The sequence below is a fragment of the Artibeus jamaicensis genome, unplaced genomic scaffold, assembly GCF_021234435.1.
Source record: "Artibeus jamaicensis isolate MK-2021 breed Jamaican fruit bat unplaced genomic scaffold, CSHL_Jam_final scaffold_474, whole genome shotgun sequence".
NCBI lineage: Eukaryota > Metazoa > Chordata > Mammalia > Chiroptera > Phyllostomidae > Artibeus > Artibeus jamaicensis.
In genome coordinates this window covers 4,621,103-4,645,240 of record NW_026522046.1, presented here as the reverse complement: position 1 = coordinate 4,645,240, position 24,138 = coordinate 4,621,103, and the positions used below count along the sequence as shown (strand labels likewise).

The following is a 24,138-nucleotide window of genomic DNA, read 5'->3' as shown; positions in this document are numbered from 1 at the left end:
CATGATATAGGTTAACTATCCTTAGCACTGTGCCCAGCGTACTCCCTTTTGTAAAATTAAACTCATCAAAATTGAGGTGAAATTTGCACAACACAACATTAACCTCTTTAAAGTTATAATTCAGTGGCATTTAGGACTTTCACTCACGCTGTTTAAAGTGTTAGAATGACACCATTATTTGGGTTGGTTCCATTTTGTTGTGATTAAAAAAAAAAAAAGGCTACACTGTACCACCTCTTGTGAGCTCAGGTGTAGCAAATTCTCTAGGTCAAGGCTGTGAATAACCTCCCAGGTCATGCGGTCCAAAAAGTCATTTTCAGTTCAGCACTTACTGCCACTGCCAGACAGAAGGTTTATCACTTACGTTCCCACTGGCAGTGCTTGAGAGGCCCCGTTTCTGCTCCTCACGGTTTGGGTGGGGTATTCACCGCAGAACGGCCGGAAGTAACGAACTAGCTCTATCAGCAACAACGCGGAGGGATCTCAAGAACATAATGGCGAGTGAAGAAAGCAAGTCGCTGAGTGCAAAAGGATTGTGGGGGCACTCCGTTCTGTCTGTAATTTTTTTTTGGTTAAGAATACTTGAAGGGAATGAAACAAAATATTGATAAATATCCATTTTAAGTGAGAGGGAAAAGGGAGAATTTGACATACTGTTTTCAAGACTTTTTAAAGTAGTAATTTTTTTAAAAATTGAAGAGGAGGAACTGATGTGCAGAGATTTCCAAAATGCTCTGGATATAACAGATTATTTTTGAGCAACTTCCAAATTTGGACTCATTTTTCCCCATACAGAGGTTCACATTACTGGATCTGGCGCGCCTTCCCTTGTGAACACTGTTTTAAAGCAGATGAAATATCAAGGAATTTTGGAAGTTCTTATTTTTAGCTGGTAAAATGAAAAATTTCCACAGCATGTAAAATAAGTGCTCGAGTCGCAGCCTGCCTCATTCGCTCCACCTAACTATGATCACATCTAAAAACTTTTGCAAGGCTATTCTGGGCCTGGGGTGCGGAGGTGACTCACTGTGTCCCTCCCTCACCCCACCCCCCTCCTGTTTATTCAGGTGAAATCAGATTAAAATGAACATCTAGGGCAGCTTTAGAAGGGAAGTCTCTCAGAGACTGAGAGACCCTGAGAGACTGCCTTAGAGCAGGGCTGATGAGAGTCATGTGGATGATGCGAGCTGGCTTCTTAATTAGAGTTGCATACAAGTCACTGAGTACCCATTTCCCAGGAACAGCACTAGTTTTCACAGACAGGCCTTCCTCTGTGTTCCCGTGAGGGGAGCATTTAGGGTGAGCATTGGCAATGTTTTTTTTAATGCTTTCTTTTTGATAAAGGTAAAAGTCTCATGCCTGCTTTTAATGTTATCTGTGTTAACATAAATAAAAGGGGATCAGATGCGCCCCATACCTGGTCGAGAATCTCTGCTCAAGATCTAAGTGCTAGCACAGTCTTGGAACTCTCTGGTTCAGGTCAAATCTGTGTTTGATGCCTGACCTGACCACTCATAGGCTGTGGACTTCAGGTGAGCATCTTGCCTTCTCTCAGCTTCTATCCCCTTCTCTGAAAAGGTGATTTGGACACCACTCAGGGCTGCTTTGCAGATTCTGCAAGGCACTTAGCACCATTACCAGTTACTTTAAAAAAAAAAAAGACAACTAACTCTGAAAACTTTAATTGGAATTATAGCCTTGGGAAGTAGGCTAACCTCCCTTACCCCATCATATAGATGAGAATACTGAGGCCCAGACACAGAGTTTAGCAAGTTACTTCACCTAATTGTAGAACAGGGCTAAGCCTCGAGGGCTTGTATGTCTAGGCCAGGCCCCTTTCGCAGGGCCAGCCCTGGCCTAGTGTCTGTGTGTGAATCTTCTCCCCTGTCCAGAGTGATCTGGCTCAGATGGCACCCTGAGACCCCTGGATCCCATTCCTTAGCACTTGTTAAGTGAGTACTATATTACCTCTTACGTGTTCTGTTAACTGGGCTGTGAGCTTAATTTCAGAGGAGACCAAGTCCCCTAGTCTTTCTCAACAAGCCACTAGCCTCATAGAAACAGGCTGAATTCCATGTGAGACACTTTTAATGGAGACCTCTGTATACCCTCATTTTAGCTCCAAGTTTCACCCCCAGCTCTTTTCTTTTTACCAGCAACACACACACACACACACACACACACACACACACACACACACTCTAATCTAATTTTCTTTTCTGTCCCCTGAACCCTTTACCTTTTGCCCTCTCTCAGGTTGCTGAAATTCTCAGTCTCAGTTTCCTCATCCATAAAGTGAGGACATCAATATCTGTCCTGCATATTCTGTGGGTCACAATGAGATGCTGCATAGGAAAACCTTGTGTAAACTTTGAGGCAGTTTTCCTCTCTGACTCTAACCCACCCTGTCCAGCCTGAACCCACTCCTTCCTCAAATGAGCAGGAAGATTGTGTCTTCTGTTCTGGAAGCCTTTGTCAGCAGACTGCCCCAGCTGCCTTGGCTGAGAGGGGACCAGGTGGTCCCACATTCAGTCAAGGAGGAAGAAACAGCACATCAGTGCTGAAGAATCCACTGAGTTTCTAGCACTTGTTAGGTGAAACTCTCTGTTGGCTTCTAAGCTAAACTCATTCCAGGAGACCTTCTCTCTTACCAGTTTTTAGCAATGAAATCTGTCAAGTTACTTAATGTATCTGAGGCTCACTTTCTTCATTTAAAAATGTGATAGTACTTTCCTCATTGGGTTACAGTGTCAAATGAGGACACATAATGGTAGGCAGGCAGGGCATGTGAATTCTTTATTTTTCTCTCTCTTCTGTTTGTCCTTCTGAACCTCTGTGCCTCTGTTTGTTTTCCCATGAAATGGGGATAATAATACCTGGCCTAGTTGTTGTGTGACTATGGAATAGAGGCTGCGGTAGGGCTTTGAGATGGTGACAAGTAGTATAAATAACTGCCTGGGGTTATTCTCCGGGTAGATGGCCTTGAACTGATGGGTGAGCTATTGTGTGCAGCGGCCACATTGAGGTCACTTAACACAGCTTCTTCCACTGTCCTTCCAGGGGCCCCTGACGCTCTCGCATCTCCCTGGGGTGCTCTGCAGCCTCCTCACACCTGCCACTCACTTGCCTCACCCTCTCCTGTCTCTCTGCTCTGGGTGACAAGGCACAGGACCTTTCAGTTCACTGCTCTCTAAATGAAAAATTGGTGTCTGCCCTAATCTTGCCAACTGTCAGGAGCTGCCTGTCACGTGACACCCTACCCCTTAGCCTCATGAATAAACACCAAAAAGACTCATTATGAAGAGATAAGGAAAACAGGAAATTCCCTTAAAAGCCACCCTCCCCCCACCAGAGTCCACCAGCATCTTTGGCAACCAGAGGACCTGTCTGCTCCACACTTAAGGAAGAGCCCTTGTGTCTTGGATCCAGAGGAGACTATGGGCAAGGCTGGCATGGGGGTGGGAGCAGGATTAGGGATTTGGGAGGGCAGGCCACAGAGGCAGGGGGACTGAGCTGCTCTATTCTGGGCACAGTTTCAAGGCCAGCTGCAGGGAGAACAAGCAGTTGCTGTGCGCCTGCAGCTGGCAGTGACTGGGGCAGGGCTGACCCTCACTTAGGGTATATTTAAAGAGACCCTACTAGAGGGTCATGCCAACAGGAAAAATGCGCACTCTGGTAGTGACGCTCTCTCCAGCCCAGCACTCTTCTTCCTGCAGCTTCTAGGCAATGAATTTACAGATCAACAGGGAGCCTGGCTCCTCGGCCTTTCCCAGATGTAGGTGTGGGGGGGACCATGGGGGGACACAGTCCGGGCCTCTAGGCCTCTCTGCCCTATAACTGAGCTGTCCAAAAATTCAGGGGGATTAGCTGGATTGGCTCCTCCCACCCTGGGGTTGGTAACTCAGCAACCAACGGGGAGAGGCAGAGGGATGAGTCAAATGCAAGCACAGAATCTCTGGCTTTGTGTTTTGTTTGTGAACACTCCCTGTGAGTGCAGACCGCCTTCCGGCAGGGAGTGGTGGGGCTTTCCCACACTGCTTCAGGCCAAATGTTGCTTCTTATAGGGATGCGCAGGCCCCACTTGATTACTAATGGAGGCTTAGGGACAAAGCCTGTGGGCCAGGAGGAGCCTATCCTCTCTGGCTTGGTCTTTCACAAGTGAAAATAAGACAATGGGCCAGAATCCCTTGGGAAGGTGGGGTTAGTAGCTGAGAACTACAGGCAAGGGAACCAATGGGCATGAGATCCTGCAGAAGAGAGACTGAGCTGATGTGCATAGAAGTTTGGGCTTCTATGGTGGCCGGAGAAGGTGGCCGGAGACCAAGGAGGCCTTCTCAGAGCAGTGAGAGCACTTTCCCAGAGCCACCAACAGAAGTGGGGTGGGAGTGGGCAGCTTATCAGCCCCAGAAGGGGAGTCGACAGGCAAACTGCCTGAGGCAGGCAGGCTGCTACAAGCACCGGAAGAATCAGTAAGACAAGAGTGGACCGACAGGATCAGCTACATAGTTTGAAGGGCTCAGTTCAAAATGAAAATGCAGGTACCTTTGTTAAAGAATTATCAAGAATTTCAAGATGGTGACAGAAGAGCATTAAATGGAGGGCCCATCTGAGCGACTACAGAGATTGCACACCTGCAAAGCCAACACTGGCTCCTTATAAGTTGGCCCCTTGAAGTAGCCGTGAAAGCCCATGTGAGTGTGCTGGGGGATGCCTGGTAATCTCTGGCCTTGACTCCCTCTCACCCCTGCTGCCCTATGACCACTAGGTGCCAGATTTTTCCCAGGCTTGGGGCGCTGCCTCTAGTGCAGAAGCAGCTCCTCTCCGTGGGCTGGTAGCAGCTAAGTCTTCGCTGCCCTGAAATGGGGGAATTGCAAGGCATAATGGGAAGAGGGCTGAGGGCAGGAATGGACTGTGGCCTTAAGTCCTCTGAGCCACTAGGCTCCAGAGCTCCAAGGACTCCCTGGACAGGCCAAGAGAGGCCAGCGCAGTGGCCAGAGCCTCCTCTGAGTGAGGCTGCGGAGGATGGAGGTAAACATGGACTTCACTCTGGATCACCAACTAAGGACCCAAGGGGACATGTCCTGAGGGTGTGTGTGACAGTCCAGGAGCAGAATCAAGGTTCAGGAACCTTTCTTCCCACTTGGGAACTTACCTCCAACTCTATGTGGTCGTGGAGTTTCTTGCAGGTGGCTGCAAAGGTCTCTGAGGTGCCAAATTCAAAGTACCACAGCTTGTTCTTCATCCTGGACCATGAAGCAGAGACACGGCTCAATATTCTGTACTTGAGATGGTCATGTAAAATAGCTATGTTATTGGGGCTGGGAGGCCTTGGCCCTCCGAGTTCCCCAAGCTTCTGTTTTCATCACTTGTTAATCAGATGAGCAAGGGTGGAAATTTTTTTACCAACTGTTCTTGCTCTGAGCTTAAAGGGAAAAACTCATTCATTTCTTAGACATCATGGCTACTCTGGGTGAATTGCCAGCTGGTCTCTGAACTTCCTGGGGGAAGTTTAGAGCAGGAAACAGGCCTGTTTGCCTCTGTATCCGAATCGAGAGAAGAGTTCCATGAAAATCTACCAGTAGTGGCAAGTGACAGCATGCTCTGGTCACTGGCCTTTCTACTACTAATGCAGAAGGCAGAACCTTCTCTTGGGAATAGTTGGGGTACAAAGGGAAGCTCACACTGCCTTTTGAGACTGGAGGGATGTACAGTCTTGGGGTGGTGGAGGGACATCTGCACAATGAACCAGCCAAGACAGGTGCTGCTTTGTGTATGGTCTCACTGGGGGAAGCAGAGTGGAGAGAATTAGGCACAGAATTGCAGGAAGGATGGAAAGAGAAGAAAAAGAAAAGTGAGTTGTTTGGTAGCAGTGATTTCCCTCACTTATTCCTCAATTGTATTTGGCTATGACCACGTTTCTTTTAGGTAGACCTTGTCATATTTGCTTCAAAGTAGGAGCTCACCATTTTTTGAGCTCTCAGTTTTTCAACATTTCACTTAGTGGGGAAAAACAATGGGGTTCCCATGCAGCTGGGGGCTTTGCAAAGTCAGATGGTATGTACTGACACTTGGTTGTTTTGATCAGATGGTCTCACCAGGAAATGTTTCTGAAGGTATTCCATTCCTTCCATCCCAACTGTTGTCCCACTATCAGGGGCTGGCTAAGAAAAGGGACACCTGTCCAGTTTATGAGCTGGCAGATTTTGCTAAGGAAGGATTAAACAAAATCACATTCTTCTTGGCACATTCTTCAGTAAAGAGGAGGCTACCTTGTGTGTTGCTGATCCTCTGTGCTCGGATTTGGGAACTAAGAGGAAAGCAGCATTCTCCAGAAGGAAGAAGGCTCTTATTTCTTCCTAGTTTTCCTTAGGCTATAGCAGATGACTCGTCAGAATAGCAGTCACAACTTTTCTGTCTGCATTTCTCTAAAGGTCCACCCAGAACTCGAAGATAAGACTATGTTTTTCCATCGCTTGAAGATTTCTAAGACCTAGTTGATTGGGAAGTAGCTTTTCTGACTCTTAGCTTGCATGAAAAGAAATGACAAATCATGAAGGAAATAAGAATAAGCAAGATTTTGGGAGTTATACCTATTGTGCTGTGTCACAGGTATGCACCTTCAGGGTGGCCAGGCAAGGGTCTGGAGCAGGCTGTTTCACAGAAGGCATTCTCATCTGTATGTACCCCCCCCCCCCAGTGCTTTTGCTTTCTGTGCATGCCATGATGTGAAAAAATGTTGGAAAACATTATTCTAGGCCACAGTCTCTCTGCATGCACAGTAATGTAAACACAAGGCAAGTTGTGATTCAGCAGTTCAGGGTTGGGGCCTAAGAATACCTTGTTTTATAACAAGCTGCTAACACTGATCCAGAAACCACACGTCCACTTGGGAGCATCTAGAGACTACATATGTGGTTTGGAAACATTAGTATTCATAAGAGTTAACTGAGGGATGTGAATAAAATGCTGCTTCCTGGGCTCCCATCTGCAGAGTTTCTCTGTGATACTTGTAGGAGGGAGCCCAGGAATATGCATTTCTATGAGCGCCCAGGTGATCATTACATAGGTGGTCAGTTGTCAGGACTTTGAGAAACACGGCTCTGTCATTCCCAGTGAACTGACAACTGAGGAAGAGCACAGACCGATTAAAGCTGGAAGAGGGAATTTCTCAGGGAGGTGAGAATGAGGGTCAGTGCCTTTCAATAAACTGATGACAAAAGACCCAATAACAGGAAAAACGCAGATTGTCATAAATGTCAAGTCTGAGCATTCCTCTCCAGCAGCAAGAACATCTCTGTAGCCAGGAGACCTGCTTTGTGATGCCATTTTCAAATATCACTGCAGGTCTGAATCATGACTTTTGAGAGTTATTGCCAGGAGATTTAGAGCTTTAATAAAAATTTTTGGAAGCCACAAGCTATTGTGTCCAAAAGTGACTCTTCTGATGAGCTAAATGAGGTTAAGAGGTCATGGTCAGGTCAGTATTGAAGAATGACTGAAAAGATCAAACAGACTACTTGTCCATTGCTGCTTAGATGTCTATTGTGGCTGTGTAATCTTTGACAGATTTTGAGGCCTCAGTTTCCTCATCTGTAAAATGGAAGCAGTAAAAAGATCTGCTTCAAAGTGCAGTTGAGAGTAGATGAGATGATTAGAAAGCACTTCACATGATGCTTGTTGCATAATAAGCTCAACAAGAATGTTCGCTACTTATTAGCTATTATTTTAATGTCTTGAGTTGGCATATTTGGATAACATAGCTAGGCAAAAGTGACAGTGCATACATGATACACTCAACATTTTCAGGAACAGAAAAATATGTGATCATATTTGTCAGGTCACATGTCTTGACTTTTCATTGAAAACATATGTTCACCACATGTCTAATCTGCTAGATTTTTCCAGAGTCATAGATCACACCCAATTCCTTGGTTAGTTATCTTGACTGGTCACATGATTGTCCAAAGATGTTGATTGAGACTATGCTTCTGAGAAAGCACTTGTTTGGTGTGAGAAAAAAGTATTAATTCAAGAAACATTTGTTGTGCCAGGACTAGATGGGGGTGTGCTAGGCACAGTGAAGAATAAAACATGGCACTCCATGGGCCAGGCACCAAAGGAGGACAGACAAGGAGACAGACCATAGTGTTGTGAGCTAAGCACGAAGCACTGTGGGTAGCTGGGAGGAGGCGACTTCCAATTCTTGATGCAGCCAGGGACAGTTAGGAAAAGGATCCCAGGCAGGCAGGGCCAGGGTTGAGTTTTGAAGGATGTGCAAGGGAACCGAGAAGGTGACAAAGGAGCATCCAAGCAGAGGAAGAAGCTGAGGCAATGGCACAGGGCAAGAGCGAGCGTCAGCCTGCTGGAGGGGACCTGGAACTCAAGGTGGGATGCAGGAGGACTGGACAGGTAGGGCTGCAGGGGCAGACCGGAGAAAGACTATAAAGGTTGGGGATGCCGTGCTTCAGTGTTTGGGCTTTATCTTAGTCTGTAGTGTGTCATGGATCATCCTTAAGTAGGGGTGGCAGTGGGAGTACTGGCAGTAGTGACCTGGTGAGATTTGTGCTTATTAAAGATCCCTCTGCCCCAAGTATGGAGGGCGGATTGGAAGGGGTGAGTACAGACGGGCGGCTTGGAGAATCGTTTGGAGGTGGTATAGGAATCCAGGAGAGAATCGGGAAGGGTCTGAAGAAAGGCAGTGACAACAGAGTTCGGGAGAAGAGAACATATTCGCAAGCTAAAATGTAGGAGGTGGAATTCACAGCACTGGTTGGGTGTAAGGAGTGAGTGAGAAGGAGCAGTCCAAGTGGCACACCCAAGTTTTTGTCTTCATAGTGCGATGGATGGGAGGTGCCACTTACTGAGAGAGGGGCATGGGAGATTAATGCCCCAGTGGCAGCCCTTTCTGTCATCAAAGGTTTTTGGCCCTTTCATTCATCCATTCATTCACCCATCCATCTCTCCATAAAACACCCATTCAGCCTTAGTGTGAGCCAGGCACAGTGTAGGGCCTGGAGATAAGTGATGAGTAAGGAGGTAGGGCCTCTGTCCTCACAGTTTATGTACTTTTAATAGCTTCACCAAGGCACCAACACTTGGCCTCTGGCCTACAGGAGACTAGGTGTTCAAAATCTCAGAGTTTTTATTTCTCTTATTTTAACTTGGGCAAGTTTAAATTAGAAGTGAACTAATTCTATTCTCATGGCACTCTGGTAGACATTTTACATATACTATATCTTTCACTTCTCAGAGGAACCCTATGTAGCAGGTATTACTGCTACAAATAAGGAAACTGAGACTATGCCTAAGGTAGCAAAGCAAGTATGTGCAGAGTGGTCACCCAACCCAGACTGTCTGACCTGAGAGCTGTGCTTTGCTATCCTGCAGCCCTGTCTTGGCATGTGTTTACATGTTGTGTGGGGTAGTGGTGTGTGCTTCTATTACACCTACCAGACTGCTGTGGTTCAGGTTGTTAAATGGATGCATTTGGGGACTGGGGTGTTAGTGGTGGCCTCACATTCTGGGAAATGCTGCCTCATGAATGAAGAGTGTCAGGCCCTCCCAGTTCCCAGGGGCCAGCAGAGTTCTAGGGGAGTTGGGATCACATTCGCCATAGGAACAAATCCTATGTCTTGAATAGGATAATCCTCTTGGTCTTGAATCTATGCAGCGTGAGGGAGTCAGGGAGACCAGAATTGGCCCCGGGCAAAACCATATGCTCCTAGGACACCCTGTACCTTTTTTCCCTCAGAAATGGGGCAGAGGCAATGTGCCCTTGAACTAGCTCAAGCACAGAGTGGAACAGAGAAACCTAGGTGATAAACCTAAATGGCTCTTCAGCCACCTCCCACTGCAGGTTCAACATAGACCGTTTTCAGCCAGTCATTATAAGAGTGAAGTGTGGCTTAAAGTAAAGACCCCAGAATAGAATCGAGGGTCCCTGGGTTCAAATTCTGACTCCGCCTTTTATGGGTTGTATAACTTGGAGTAAATTTTTCACTTTTCTGAGCCTCTTTACCATAAGACAGGCTAATACTTAACATAGTGTTAAAAATATTGAATATTGAACATGTAAAATCATCTGTAACAGGTCTTTGTCTACAGAAGGCCCATGTCCACTATACGCATTAAAAGTTCATCGAGTGAATGTTACTGATGCCTTGTCAATAATCAAAGTACTGTCTTCCTAATGAAGGTCACTTATCTGGTTACTGAGAAAAATAGCTACTAGTCTTTATCTAAAATGATATGAAGGGGAATTATTTGGTTGCCTCTGTTATAGCCACCAAATCATTGAAAATACAAAGGCAGGGGTCATGGGGGTAAGGACAGAGAAAAAAAGAGACTCCTGTGGGGATAAATGCTGATCAGGTATGGTGGTTCCCAGAACCGGCACGACTGAGGATAGCCACTCACGGTGGGCCCTGAAGTGGAGGTCGGCTTTAGGCCGAGTGATATAAGAGAAGATAAGGCAGAGCGTTTCTTTGTGTATGTTGGGGAGTTGTTGCCAAGGAGTTCACTGGCAGGCTTATCCGAGGTGGGTTCCCTGTGGGTTATGGGCTGCCCCGTCCCAGCTGCTCGGAGATTAGGAGGAAGGAAACCAAACTCCCAGCCTGCTTGCTGTCATTGCATACCAAGACACCAGGGAGCAGTAATGTGGATTCTTCTGCACTGTTCTGTCTACACTGTCAGAGCAGATCGTACAGCGGAAAGTGCTGACGGGTTCTTTGTTGATCTGCAAGTACAGAAAGCCTCTTGTCAGGGAGACTCTGGCTTTTTCGTTTCTCACTCTGCTAAACATTTTACATATACTATCTCTTTCCATTCTCAGAAGAACCTTATGAGTCCTGTTGCTGAAAATAGGGAAATTCACAGATTGAAGTGAATTCCCCTTTGCCTCATCTCCCCTTTCTTCCTTTTTCTTTACCAGCTCAGCACCAGCACGTTTCCAAAGCCTTTGGTAAAATCCTACAGACATGTGATATCTCACAATTTGAGGGGGTTGGGGAACATAGCCCCCGCTTCCTCCTCTGCCCCGCCTCTCTGCTAACAGGGGGCCTGGATGCCGGTGTTCCTTCTTCCCTTTTGAAGATGTCTCCCAGACCCTTTCCTCTTAGCCCACGTTGGAGGGCTGCTGCTGCAGCATGTAGCATTAGCTTTTGCCTGGTTCATCTTCAGTTGTCCAAGAAACACGGCATTTAGAATCTGGGAGGCTAGGGATCAGGACCAGCTCTGCCACTTTCTGGCTAGTCAAGCTCCTTAAGTGCTTTGAACCTTCATTTCTTCTTCTATAAAATGGGAACATTATTCTCTGTCCCCCAAAGTTGTGAAGCTCATGTGGCCAATGCGAAGCACCAAGCAGGTGTTTAATGCATGGTGAGTGCTCACTAACTGTCCTTTCTTGTTGCTAGGAGACACGATTACTGGAGACATTCCCCAGCGGCTGCTGGGGTGGAGACAGGAGTAGTGTGGTGGAGGCAGGAGGTGTGTGGGGGTCTATCCCAGGCAGCCAATATTTTTTGAAGAAAATAAAACTAACAGTGTTTTAAAGACTTCTGGAGTGCTTTTTCTGCATCTCTCTTTATGAGCTTTTTATGGCCCAGCATTTCTTCCCTTTTCATAACCACCTTTGAACTGGAGATGACTAATCCTTAACCAGTTGTCCTGAGGCTGGTTGCCAGGTTCCCAAAACTCCCAGGTTCACTGTCAGGCTCTAAACTCTCCAGGTGAACCCATCCTTGAGGCAGAAGACCCTCATCTGTGCTCCGAGGGACTCTCAGCCACAGGGAGCAGTGGGAAACAGCAGCGGCGACACTGCGGGTTGACTCTGTTTCGGGGTTTCTTTAATTTCCCCTTGCTTTATAAGAAGACAACATCAGTTGCACACTAGTTAGTTGATCTGTTCATTTGACAGATGAGGGATTAATTAAGAATATTCTTTTATATTTGTTAGCAATTTAGGGCTGGCTTCAGCTACCCCACTGACAGCCTGTGAAGAGCAGCCGGTTTTCAAGGACGGCCAGGAGTGAGACCAAGCTGGCTGCTGGGCATTTTTACCAGCAAAGGCAATGAGCTTCTGATGGCCCTTTTCTGATAATCTAAGGAGTTTTAAGGGCAACAGACTTTTGAAGTCATCAAAACATGAAAACATGTCTTTGGGCTTAGAAGGGTACAAAGAGGACACTACAGCTATTTCTAGAAATAGGAGCCCTTGAAGTGGAGGTAGGCTTCTTTGAGGTTTGGACTTTGATAATCAGGTTCCTTGAGTGGGTTGTGGTTCAGTCAGGCCTCCTGTGTCAGGCTGGCTCTGAACTGCTGATTTCTAGGGTTTCTCCAAGCTCCCTGAACAACTTGATAGCCCGACACGGATGGGGGGAGGGCCCCTGTGTTCCTCAGTGGGCCACATGAAGGGATGTGATGCCCAGCTAGCTCCACAGCTGCCATTTTAAAAGGAGAAAGAAATATGTGTTTTTATGTAAAAATTCCCTGATTATTAGAGTTGGCAAGTAATTCAACTTTTCAAAAGAACACCGTTTGGCCAAAAACTACCCATCTGCGGAAAACTATGCCTAGCGTACATTAATTATAAATTTTCATAAGGTTCATCTTAATGAAAAAACAAAACAAACGATCTCACTTATTACTCTAGAGCGTTTTCTTTTCTGGGCTATTGGTTGTGTTATTGCTACTACTGGTGAAGATAACAGGCTAGTGTCAGGTGATTAAGGTGAAGAATCATCTAGCCCAAATCAAGCAGCTATGAGAGCAACACAAAGGGCAAACACAACCTAAGATGGATTATAATTGAATGATGAACGTTAGTGATAATATCAAGAATGCTTTATCTGTGAACATTTGACATTTTTTGAATCTCAGGTGCCTTTGGAAGTTTAGTAATTGTGTTAACCAAAGTATAGCTCAGAGGTTTAAAACAGATGGGGGAAAATCAGGTGGGCTTGGTTCTAAGGCCAGGATGTCAAGTCCTGTGAGGGGCCCGTGGCCATCACCTCACAGGTGCTGCAGAGGCCATCTGTGTCTCCTGCACAACCAGCTGCCCTGGCCCATCAGAAAGCCTGTCACCACATCTAATCCACCCTGCATGCTGCCCCCCTGTTCTCACTGCTCATTGGAATGGGCACTCGGTGACCCTCAGGCACAGAGCCGTGGATAGAAGAATCTTTTCTAGGAGGGGCAGTGGCTCTTTGGTACAAGGGAAAGTGAGCCTCTGTCAGTCAGGAAGGAGGCTTTATAAATAGCTGTTTTTGTTCTCTGAGCGTGACTCTTGTGCCCACTGTTCTTGCCAACAGATTTGTCTTGGCTCAGTGTATTTCAGCTTCATCAGGCAAGGTATTCCCTGGCTCTTTTTTTTCATGCTGGGGACAAGTCTGGTGTTCATGGCACTCAGGATAATCTAGGGTGGTGAATGGACGGGTGGAGATCAGAAGTGGGTGGGCAGAAACACGGGGAATGAAAATGGGAGAGCTCAAGAAAGGACTAAAGAAAATAAGAAGAAACACAAAGGAGGGAGCAAGCTGCCAAGCATGTGCAGTATTTTATAGTATAAATATGGAATCCTCTTACTAATCTATGAAGATATTTAAGTCATTTTCATGTGTGAAAAATTACCTGTGAAATCCAGATGACAGATCATTTGCCCTTAAAGGACCTGTGGGGTCTAGGGATTCCCAGGCAAGAGATCACAGGTTCCAAGGACTCTTCCAAAGTATGAAAGGAGTCCAGGAGTTGCTGTCAACATTTCTTAATGTGAAATAGTGTTTGTGCATTTACTCGTAATAAAGACTGCATAGGCTAACTGGTGGGTTATTATTATTATTATTATTTTGACATGAAATGGAATTAAATCAATTACCTCTTGGTAACCAGAAGCACTGATTGAATGGCAAGTGGATGTTATTGAATAATAAAAATGGAAAAATGAATTACTACCTAGAACAGCTTTATGGCTGACAGAAATCTTATTCAGTATGGCTCCCAAGGTGGAGGGTATTAAGGAATGAATAAAAGTATTGCACTCTTTGATAGTACATGGGTGCTCGCAGAATGGCTGCTCCACACCAGCTCTGGATGGGGGGTCTCTTCTAAGGCATAAAAGCCTTCTCCTGGTACAGATTAGCAAACTGAGGCCAATCCCTGATGGTGCTCTCGCTGGGATTCAAACCCCAGCTCCTGTTGCTAAGCCCCAGAGGCATCTGAGAGAAATGGAAAAGTCAGCCAGAGCCACAAAAGCTAGTGACTACAAAGCTGAGCAATTCTCCTTCTTGCCTGTGGGCTGGCTTGGCTCACGACTACTACTCCAGACATAGCCATGCCCCCGAATCCCAGCTCTAGGATGCATGGCTATGGCTGCTCAAGACCCCTTGGCACTCTTTGCCACAGAGTCTGAGTTCTGGGCCTCCTTATTGGTCTCTGGTCTCCATTCTTGCCCCAAAGTAACAAAGGACCAAACCCACTGGCCAGAGCAGCCTCTCTACACCTTCGAGGGTAAGTTTGGGTTCTAGAGAATCTATTCTCTCTGAGCAGTGGCCCCTTTCCTCCACACAAGACAGTTTGTGTTTGTTTCCGTGGACTATGGACATATTCTCCATTGGTAGGCGCTCCTGAGTTCTGCCTGGCACCTGACAATATCCCCCCTAAGGGTGGGACTGCAACACAAAGCCTGCCATAGTCTGCAATCAGATCCTCCCACAACTCGGGGCGTGCATGTGCGCATGTCAGCACACATGCTGGCCAAACCGGGGGCTTCTCTGAGACTGTCCCTCTACCGTTACCACACACGCTCACAGACACCGCCTCTCAGAGACCGTGGTCTCTCTGAAGCCCCACTTGAGAACTGCCACAGTGATGTGACTGCTGCCACATGGTCCTGCCACTTTGGGGGTGACCCTCAGGGGAGACAGCTGGCAAGGCAGCTAGGGTTTTCCTCTCCTTAGTGCCTGAGTCTCTGGAGTGTTTTTCCAGTTAGTATCTGTCCTTGCCAGGAGAAAATAGCTCCCTTCCCCCATCTAAAAAAGAAAAAAAAAATCTCCGTGTTTGGAGGCTTTTAGCAATCCTTTCCTCCTTTGAAGTTTTATTCATGAAACAAAAATCCCCTTCAGGCCAATTTGGCTGAGGCTTGAGGGCTCTGAACCAGCTTGCTCTCCGTTCTCAGAGAACAAAGTCAAACATAGGGACAAACCGAAATCCTGCTCTGGAGGGAAAGGAGCAGAGACAGATGTGTGTCTCTCAGGTTCTCTAGTGACTGCTTCGCTGTCCCGTGGCTCTGTGATTCTGAACCGCGCTTCACCAGCTTTCACACACCCCTCAGCCCAGGAAGGTGGGTGCAATTACAGCCCAGGAAGGTGGGCGCAGTTACAGCCCAGGTAGAAGAGGACACCTGCTTAGAATGTAAGCCCTGAAAGCCCAGAGAGGACAGGCCACTTGGCTGGAATTGAGCTCCTGCTGATGAAGGCCACTCCTGGGTCCTGATCAAATAAGACTAGAAACTAGGAACTGCCTGGGCAAACAGGGGCAAACCCCAGAAGCAGTTTTATACCCCCCACTTTACCATAATTCCCAGGTAGACCCCGAGAGAAACAGCTAAGCTTTGCCTTCCCTCCCTTTCTGCCCTAGCTGCCCCCACCAGCTGCTTTGAATCACTTATCCAGTGTTCTCTGTGGGCTGAAACTGCACTAGTTGCTTTACTACCTTAAGCCTCTCCCATGAGGTCTTCACGTCTACCTTCTGTGGTAGTTACTACACTGCTCACTTTGTAGCTGGGTTTGAGATTGTTGCCTCTTGGCAAATGCAAAGCTAGATTGGAATGGTGTCATGGTGTCTAAGGAGATACAGGCTGATTGAGCCTCCCTCAACTCGCTTCCTCCCACAACCGGCCTTTCTGAGTATGAGGCAGAGCCCGAGATATGATAGGTCAGATTACAAAAGTTCCTTGGTTAAGCCACTTGTTTGTCACTCTGAGCACATTTCCCCATAGAAACAATGTTATGTTGACATTGGGTTCCTAGGCTAACCTACAAAAGCCAATTAACCCATTTCATATCCAGTGTCTGGTTTTGGAGACAGCTTAGTGGAACTGAAGAAGCTCTATTTAGCAGACATAAAGGCTTGGGTTCAAGCCACAAGTCAGTCATGTACTTACTCTGTGGCTTTCAGCAAGTCATTTAGTCCGTCCTTTAGTTTCTTCTTTGAATAGAGATAGCGTTACCTGACTTGCAGCAGTCGTTAGGAATATTAACTGAGAATAACATGGGTCACATGGTGTACACTCCAATAACGGTGCAATAGAACTCCACTGCTGTGTGTAAAACTGGCTGTGTGTCCTTATGGCTTCTGAATTCCAGCGTGAAATACAAGTGGCATGTCTTTCCTGCTGAATTTGGATTGGAGAATCTTTGCTTTCCTCAACTCCCCGGGGGGCAGGGAGGACCGGGCCACTCTTCCACCTTAAAATCCCTGGTGGCCACCCTGAATTCTGGGCTGCAGTTCTTCTTAGGGTGGGCCAGGATGTGTCAGGCGAAAGTGAGAAGGAGCAGAGGTAGGAAGGGGAGTAGAGAACATAATGTAAGGGTGCATCAGATGTCTTCTCCTGCTGTGGTAGAACTACAAGATGATCTGGTTACTTCTTCCTGAGTTTCCTGTGCCTCCCACACCATCAACCAGGTGGATGCCTCCTGGTCAGAATTAAGTACAGAGTATAAGCAGTTCCCTCCCTGCTTCCTCTACCTTTTCAGTCATGAAATCATTAGCAAGGCAAGTCAACAATTAATTCATTAGATGGGCAAGTGCCTGTACAAATACCCTCTTGCCGCCCCTATTTCATCTCCTTCCTATGCCAGTTTAAGAATTCTTAAATGGGAAAGCTCAACTGGAGGCTCTCTGCCTGGGAAGACTGGAGTGAATACACTGCCAGCAAAATCCTTTCATGTTTCACCCTTTTGAAAAATCTCATCCATATGCTCTGGGCTTTGCTTCTGCTCTGACATTTGTGACTTCTTATACTTGCGTATATACTCCTAACACCCATTTCAGTGACTGCGATCGTGTGCACTTGTCACCGTCCCCGCTCCTCCCCCCTCCCCAACCCTGGTGTGACATGCTGCTGTGCACTCAACCCCACCCTCTCTCTCCTCTCTCAAGGAGGTCATGCATGTCTCTCCCAATGAATGCAACCCATTCCCTTTGCTCCCTCTCTGTGCAGTTGGCAAATGTGTCCCCACCGTGGTTGTGGCCCCTGCTCCTCTCTGCAGTTCCTCAGGAGAACAGCCTGGCACCTCTTCTGCTGGGTCTTATTTCTAGCTCACACCTGCTGCCCCTCCGTAGGCTGTGATTTTAGAGTTTCATCTGAACATTCTACTTTATCCCCTTTAAATCTCATTTTAAAGCTCTCCCATTTGGTCCTCAGGACTCTGACCACAGATATTCCTCTTGGTTTTTGTGACAAGCTCCCAATTCCTTGCCAGGGAATTGGGATTGAAAATCCCAGTTGAAACCCAGCATTGAAATTCATGGGCTAGAAGAACAGTCCTTCTCGGATCAGCAACAGGGCAGCTCTCTGTCCCGCACGGCACGCCTGTTTCTTCTGAAACTATCACTCATGGCCGAGGAAGAGGCTAAAGCATTGCCTCCATCCCAGGCCCTTCAGTTTCTTGACACCAGAGTCACAGAGATGAACCAGGATTCTCTGTCACGTTACTCACTCCTGCACCCGCAGGCAGGAGGGAGATGGTGTATGGGTATATGTCTATGTGCATGCCCTTTCATCTCTGACACAGGGGTTTCACCAGTGTGAATTCAGCAAAGTAGTGGTCCCACTAGATGCTCTGGGGTAGGTGGATTCACAGTCAAGTACATGTGGCTGCTTTAACCTGCTTTTGCATGGTCTCCATAGGTGAGAATCTGTGTTAAAGGCTTTACAATATAGTACAGGAAAGGAATATATTAAATTTGGAATTTCCCAGCGTATTTGATGATTGATCCTCTACCCTCTGTCTTTCTGTGAATTTCCTTTTAACTTGTTTCAGAATTCACTTTAACCAACGCTACTTTAATAGGTATCCAAGGGAGATCACCTGGGTAGCTACCTACGTAGGTTTTTATCAAACCTCATGAGGATCTTGTTAGCTGTCTGGTTTCCCTTCTGCAGAAGGTCCAAATTTATCCTCCTTGGGTACAGTCTCATGCTTCTATTTTTATTCTCCATACAAGGATGGGACATTTCCTATTTTCATGTTACATTTGTTTAGTAATCAGGCACAGACTTTGCTTTATGTTTCTCTTTGACTTTCTGGGTCCTGTTTCTTTCTGCCTCATTTCTTTTTTACAACATCTAGGAACCCTTCCACAATGCAAATACACTGACTTCTTAAGTTTTCCTCAAGCCCATTCATTCTCTCCTTTGGTAGGAGACCAGATTCCATGTGCAGTACTGAGAATTTGTGAACGAGGTCAAGCAAGGAAAATAAGTCATTGGTCCCTATCATATCTCTAAGGGTACATTTCCTGGGCATCAATGTGACAGCATGGAGCCCCATGGATCTTTTGGGGCTTAGAAATGTGTTTATTTGTCTTGCACATTAGTGTTTAAAATGGAAAGATTTTGTATACACGTGGAGCCCAGTTTCTCTTGAGAAATGAAATCTGTTAATACTTGGTTGCTTTCTAACTTGGAAACAATTGGCTGGAGCTAAGTACTGGCTGCTTCCATTACACAGGGCGCATGCTCTCCACTTTGCTAGAGTTCCCACCACTCCTTAAAGCCTCATATCCACTCACTTCTCACACTTACATTAACTCCCTGGCCTCCGCTGGCATTTGGATGTGTGACCTCTCATATAGTCTTTTGTCATTTCCTCTAGGAATTTTCCTAGAAGTTCCCTAAAAAATGTCTCCTCTACCTCATTCCCAGTGTGATCCTTTCCATGTGGGATGTTGGCACCTTTGGTTATGAGTCCTAATATGTATTTAATTTCAAGGTCCTATCAGCCACAGCAGGGTAAAACCTGAAGCCGCTGGCATTTCCAAAGATTACATGCACAAAAATAAAATATCATTCCACATTTTCTGGAGAAAAATATTTTCAGTTGTTCTATGTTTATAAGTCAGGCACAGCCTGGTTTTATCAGCTATTTACCAGCCATGGAACACTGAGTAATGAACTTGTCCTTAAAGGACAAGTTATACTGGAGAAGTAGCTTAAGCTCATGCTTACTTTTCCTTTGAAATTTCCACTTTGCAAAATTGGATGGTTATTGTGAATATTAACATTATACTATCAAGTGTTGATTATTAAAGGACAAATTATCCAGTCCTCAAATCTCTGCTTTTTTAAACCCATTGACTATTACTGTTGACTAATTTCATTATTCTTTAGTGCACTCATCACCAGTCGGGTGGGGTGGGGAACATGATTATAAGCACAAAATCACGAACCCGGCACGAACCCTCAAATCAGAGGGCAGCCTGATGTACTGTCTTCACCCCAACCATGCACATGTCGGCAGACGCCCTGATTGTGAGCAGTCTCCATTTTTCTCCCTGCCCAGGTTCAGACACAGGAAATATGGAAAAGGAAAGGGGAGAACCTAATTAATTAGAATGCTCTGTGCCGACAGTGCCAATAAAAGTTTTACTAAACTAACCAGTTTGGGGTTTGTATGTACCCATGACATTCCTAATACCTCTTGCCCTATGGTTACCCGAAATTGGAGATTACAGACACACTTTTAGCTCATTGAGTTCAAAGGCAAGGTAGGGTACTTGGCTTGATTGGCACTTTGCAGTGCTCTCTAAAATGGCCCACTTTCAAGATTAAAGAAACTCTTCATTCAACAGAATAGAAAAGATCTTGTTACTAGACAATGAGGAATTTCAGCCTAAGTGTAGGTTCAATAAACATGAATATTGAACAATTATGGAAGTCCCTGATGCCTTGGCAATTTGAGGGCGTAAGTACATCTTGGAATGAGGAGAGCTCCTCTTTCATTGAAGAGCATTAGGAGATCAGGAAAATGTTCTTTCAGTAAAATGTGAAGTGGTAAGGCTAAAGAAAAATTAATCACTTCTACGATTTTCAAAGTAGACATTTGATGACCACTCTCTGACCCAGAGGGGTGTTAATAGAAAGAATACTTACACTAGAAAGGAAGCTAAAACCTGAAGTCCTCTCCAGAGCTTCGGCACTATGAGTTATCATTATAGTTGAGAATCACTATGCATTTAAATGGGAGATTCTGCAATGTAGTCACATAGATACTGCAGCGTGTCCTTACAAATTCCTGCAGTAACAATAGCAGATATTGTAATTACTAATATTATGATAGTAATAAATAGCAAATCCATTGATTTACCTACTCTAATTCTCATAAGTATCTTGTGAGATACCTGTAATTTCCATTCTTACACAGCAGAAAATGAAGGATCAGAGAAGTGAATAACTTTCCCAGAGGTATCAGCTAAATAAGAGGCAGGGCAGGAGCTGAAACTCAGTTCTTCTGATTTTGAACGTGGTGAAACCCGGGTGTTAGTTTCTGCACTGCACATAGGATGACACCACCTGACCTGATTCATGGTGAGCATTTGCCCAGTGTTCCTTTTCTTGAGAGACAGTTCACTTATTTCACTGAAGAGAGTTACTGAGTATCCTGGTAAGTCCAGAACAGGCAGTTTTCAAAATTTCCTTTGGCCAAATAATAATTGCATTAAGGTTTTCTTGAGTAAATATTGATTTAAATAAGGAATTAAAATTAATCACTTGAATGTTTCTTAAGAATATACCTACTCTTGTTTTTCAACTTGTTTTTAAACAAAATGTGTATGTATGAACAGTTTCAGGAGAATACGGTGAAACGAATATGCTAATATCACCAGCTCTAACTGTGAAGATGGACTTTGGTGTATCACAAAATGCCATTAAGCAAAGGACAGTAATTCTTCAAAGTTAAAATTAGTAAAGTATAACACAAGGTTAAGGTTAATAAACTCTGATATTCTTTTCTCTGGAGCTAAAACAAACCAAACAAACAAACAAAAAACATCAAGCTAAGTTTAAAAGCCACCTAAGTCAACTTCTGCATGGAAGAATCTGAAATCATTGTGTTGAGGAAGAAAGAATGACACGTGAGTTTTTTTCCAATGTGGATTTCTACCTTCACAACCAAATAACATGCTGCAGAGTTCAGGGCCTCTGTCTGACCTAATGCCCTTCACTGTTCTAACACTTCGACAAGGTTCAATATGTAACGGCCCCCATGTTTCTAGGAGCCTTGACATTTTGGCTCTGGAAATACTGTGAAGGAGAATTCATTCCTCCATCCATCTACTCAAAAAGCATTTGCGGACTGGCCACCTCACTGTTCACTCACTCTCACTCACTCATAGGATGAATGACAGATCCAAGATCCGTCCTTTGGCAGAGCACCAAGAGCTCGCTGTAGCTGACTCCTGCCTGCGTTTCCTCCTCACTTCGGAACAGCTCTCCTTTTCTCTCATGTCCGGTATCCATTCAACCCTTCTGCCCTCAATCATATGTAACCCTCTTCTGAAGTCTAATATTACCCACTTTCTCAGGTACTCCCACAACACATTCGTTATGTATGTCTTCTTGTTAAAACAAAGCTCAACATATAATGTTGTGGTTCCTTCTTTTGTGAGGGTTGGTGGGAACGCTGGTGCTATGGGCTGAATGGCGCCCTTCAAAATGTCATGTTGAAGTCCTAACCCTAGTACCTGTGAATGTGATTGTGTTTGGAAATAGAGTCTTCATGGATATAATCAAGTTAAGATGAGATCATACTGGATTAGGGTAGGATGAGCCAAATCAATGACTGATAACCTTAGAAGAGGAGGGAGATCTATCCAGAGAGACACAGAGGCACGGAAAGAGAAGGCCATGTGAAGACGGAGGCAGAGATTGGAGTGACGCAGCTACAAGTCAAGCAGTGCCAAGAATTGCTGGCAGCCACCAGAAGCAAGAAGAGAAGCATGGAATAGATTCTTCCTTAGAGTCTGGGAAGGACCCAACTCTGCTGACACCCTGATTTCAGAACTCCAGCCTGCAGAACTGTGAAAGAATAAATTACTGTTGTTTTAAGCCACCCAGTTTGTGGTGATTTGGTATGGCAGCCTTAGGGACCTAATAGAGTTGATAGTAGCTTCTGTATAAGTTCATCTTCCCAGCTACACACATGGGCGCCTGGAAATAGGGGCTGTGGTAATCCGTATTTCCTCTCGGCCTTGACATGATGTTAACACAAACCAGATGCTCAACACGTTTGAGCTGAAGGACGGAACATGCTCAGCACCGCCCTTCTGGTTTCAGTCAGTGGATCCCTCCAAAAAGGGTTCAGACCTTTCTGAGTGAGCAAGTTTATGAACAAGGTGGAGAGATGAAGTTTAGCTTCAAAACAATGACTTATAGAAGACAAAGAGGAAAAAAATCAGAGTGGGAGAAAGTGTATCAAAAATCTTGTAGGTGGGTTCACAGAGAAAGTGGAGTCAGGGCTGGGCTGGTCAGGAAGGGAGTGTTCATAACACTGTGGATGGCATTTGGAAGCGAGTCATAGGTGATGATTAGGTCCCGGAAGGAGATGTCTGAGGAGTTAAGGGAATGCGTGGGGAAGGCAAGAAAATGATAAGACTGGACTGGCTTTTGAGGAGAAAACTTGTTGGTTTGTTTTTTTAATCCTGGGATATGTTTATTGATTTTGGAGAGAGTGGAAAAGGGGGAGGGGAGAGAGAAACACTGATCAATTGGTTGCCTCTCATACATGCCTTGAATGGGGCGTGTATACACACCCCGAATGGTCAATACTAGCAACCTAGACTGGTACTGACTGGGAATTGAACCTGCAAACTTTTGGTATATGAGACGGGGCTCCAACCAACTGAGTCATGTGGCCAGGGCAAGGAGAAAAATTTTCTAAAGGTTCCTGAATGCAAGCAAAGCAGGTGAGTTTAAATTTTATACAGTGGGGTGTGGGTTGGGGCAGCAGGTTTCTGTGCGGCAGCAGGAGGACAGAAACACGGGCAGCTCCAGGTTAAGGTGGGCCTGAGTGTGAAGGGCAGCTGGTGGGCCAGGGGCTGCCGGGGAAATCCTGAGGAGGGGGCATCTTGGGGGCCCACTGGGAACTGAAAAACAGAGAAGCTGAGAGCTTTCTTAGCGGACATCCAAGTCAACTGAAGGTGGGGGGCAGAGGGCTCTCATTTGTGGAGGGCAACGAGCTTGCTCCTGGGCTCAGAGAAGACAATGTGTTTGTCATTCCAGATGAGGGAGGCAGGCTGCCTTCTGTTTTTAGAAGCCTTTGAAAGACATTCCACAACTTCTCTCCAAAACTCACTTTGGCCTTGAACATGTCCTCAGTGAGCCAGGAGATTCTTTCTACCATCCCCGCCCAAGAAGCACATTCCTCACTTGAGAAGCGCATTTCCCCCACTTAAACACTCCTAGGCTAAGAAGAAGAGTAAGGAGGTGTGGTCACCATGTCCTGTTGTGAATCCTTCACACGCTTAAGGCCCATTCCCAGTACATTTTCTGCTCCTGTCCACGAAAAATGCTTCTTGTTTATTAAAGGTTTTTTTCATGGGTCCTACTGATTGTCTTTGTGGTTCTTGCTTAGTTTCCTTCTTGGGTGCTTCTTTGGTTGTGGGGTTTCAGACTGGGTAATTAGAGAGGCAGGGAAGTGTAGCAAGATGAGCGGAGGCTATGTAGTCAGGCAGACCTGAGTTTGAATAGCAGCTCCTTGTTAACTAGTTATATGTTTTTGAGCAAGTTGCACAATCTCCTGAGCCTCAATTTTCTAATCTGTAAAATGGATCAATCATCTTTATCTCATCCTTGGACAGTTGTGCCAATTAAAAATAATATACATGAATTTCTTGCAACATTCAATAAACGATGGCTCCCATTGTTAGTCTGAGTTGGGGTGATGCTGATTACATTGGGAATACCACCTTTCTAAGCCCTTTGATAAAATCCCTGACAGTCACATGTGCTTAAAAAACTGTATGTCTGCAAGTTCAGATGGCATCTGTTGCTGCCTCTGATGGTCACATAAAACACAAAGTGATCTTTTTCAGATACAGCAAAACCAAGTACAGGACTGAGAACTCTGCTAAGAGAATGGA

General features: G+C 45.6%; 1 protein-coding gene across 7 annotated transcripts in view; it reads right to left on the bottom strand.

Moving 5' to 3' along the window:
• Positions 1 to 24,138, bottom strand: part of DGKG (diacylglycerol kinase gamma) — a 184,309-nt gene that overhangs the window by 55,497 nt on the left and 104,674 nt on the right. For all 7 annotated transcript variants that reach the window (XR_005080209.2, XR_008390203.1, XM_037129676.2 and 4 more), the window contains one exon: positions 5,153 to 5,243. Coding sequence is in view for 5 of the 7 variants with exons in the window: in XM_037129676.2 (XP_036985571.2) it covers positions 5,153 to 5,243 (91 nt within the window). In the remaining 2 variants the exon portion in view is untranslated. The remainder of the gene's footprint in view (positions 1 to 5,152; positions 5,244 to 24,138) is intronic.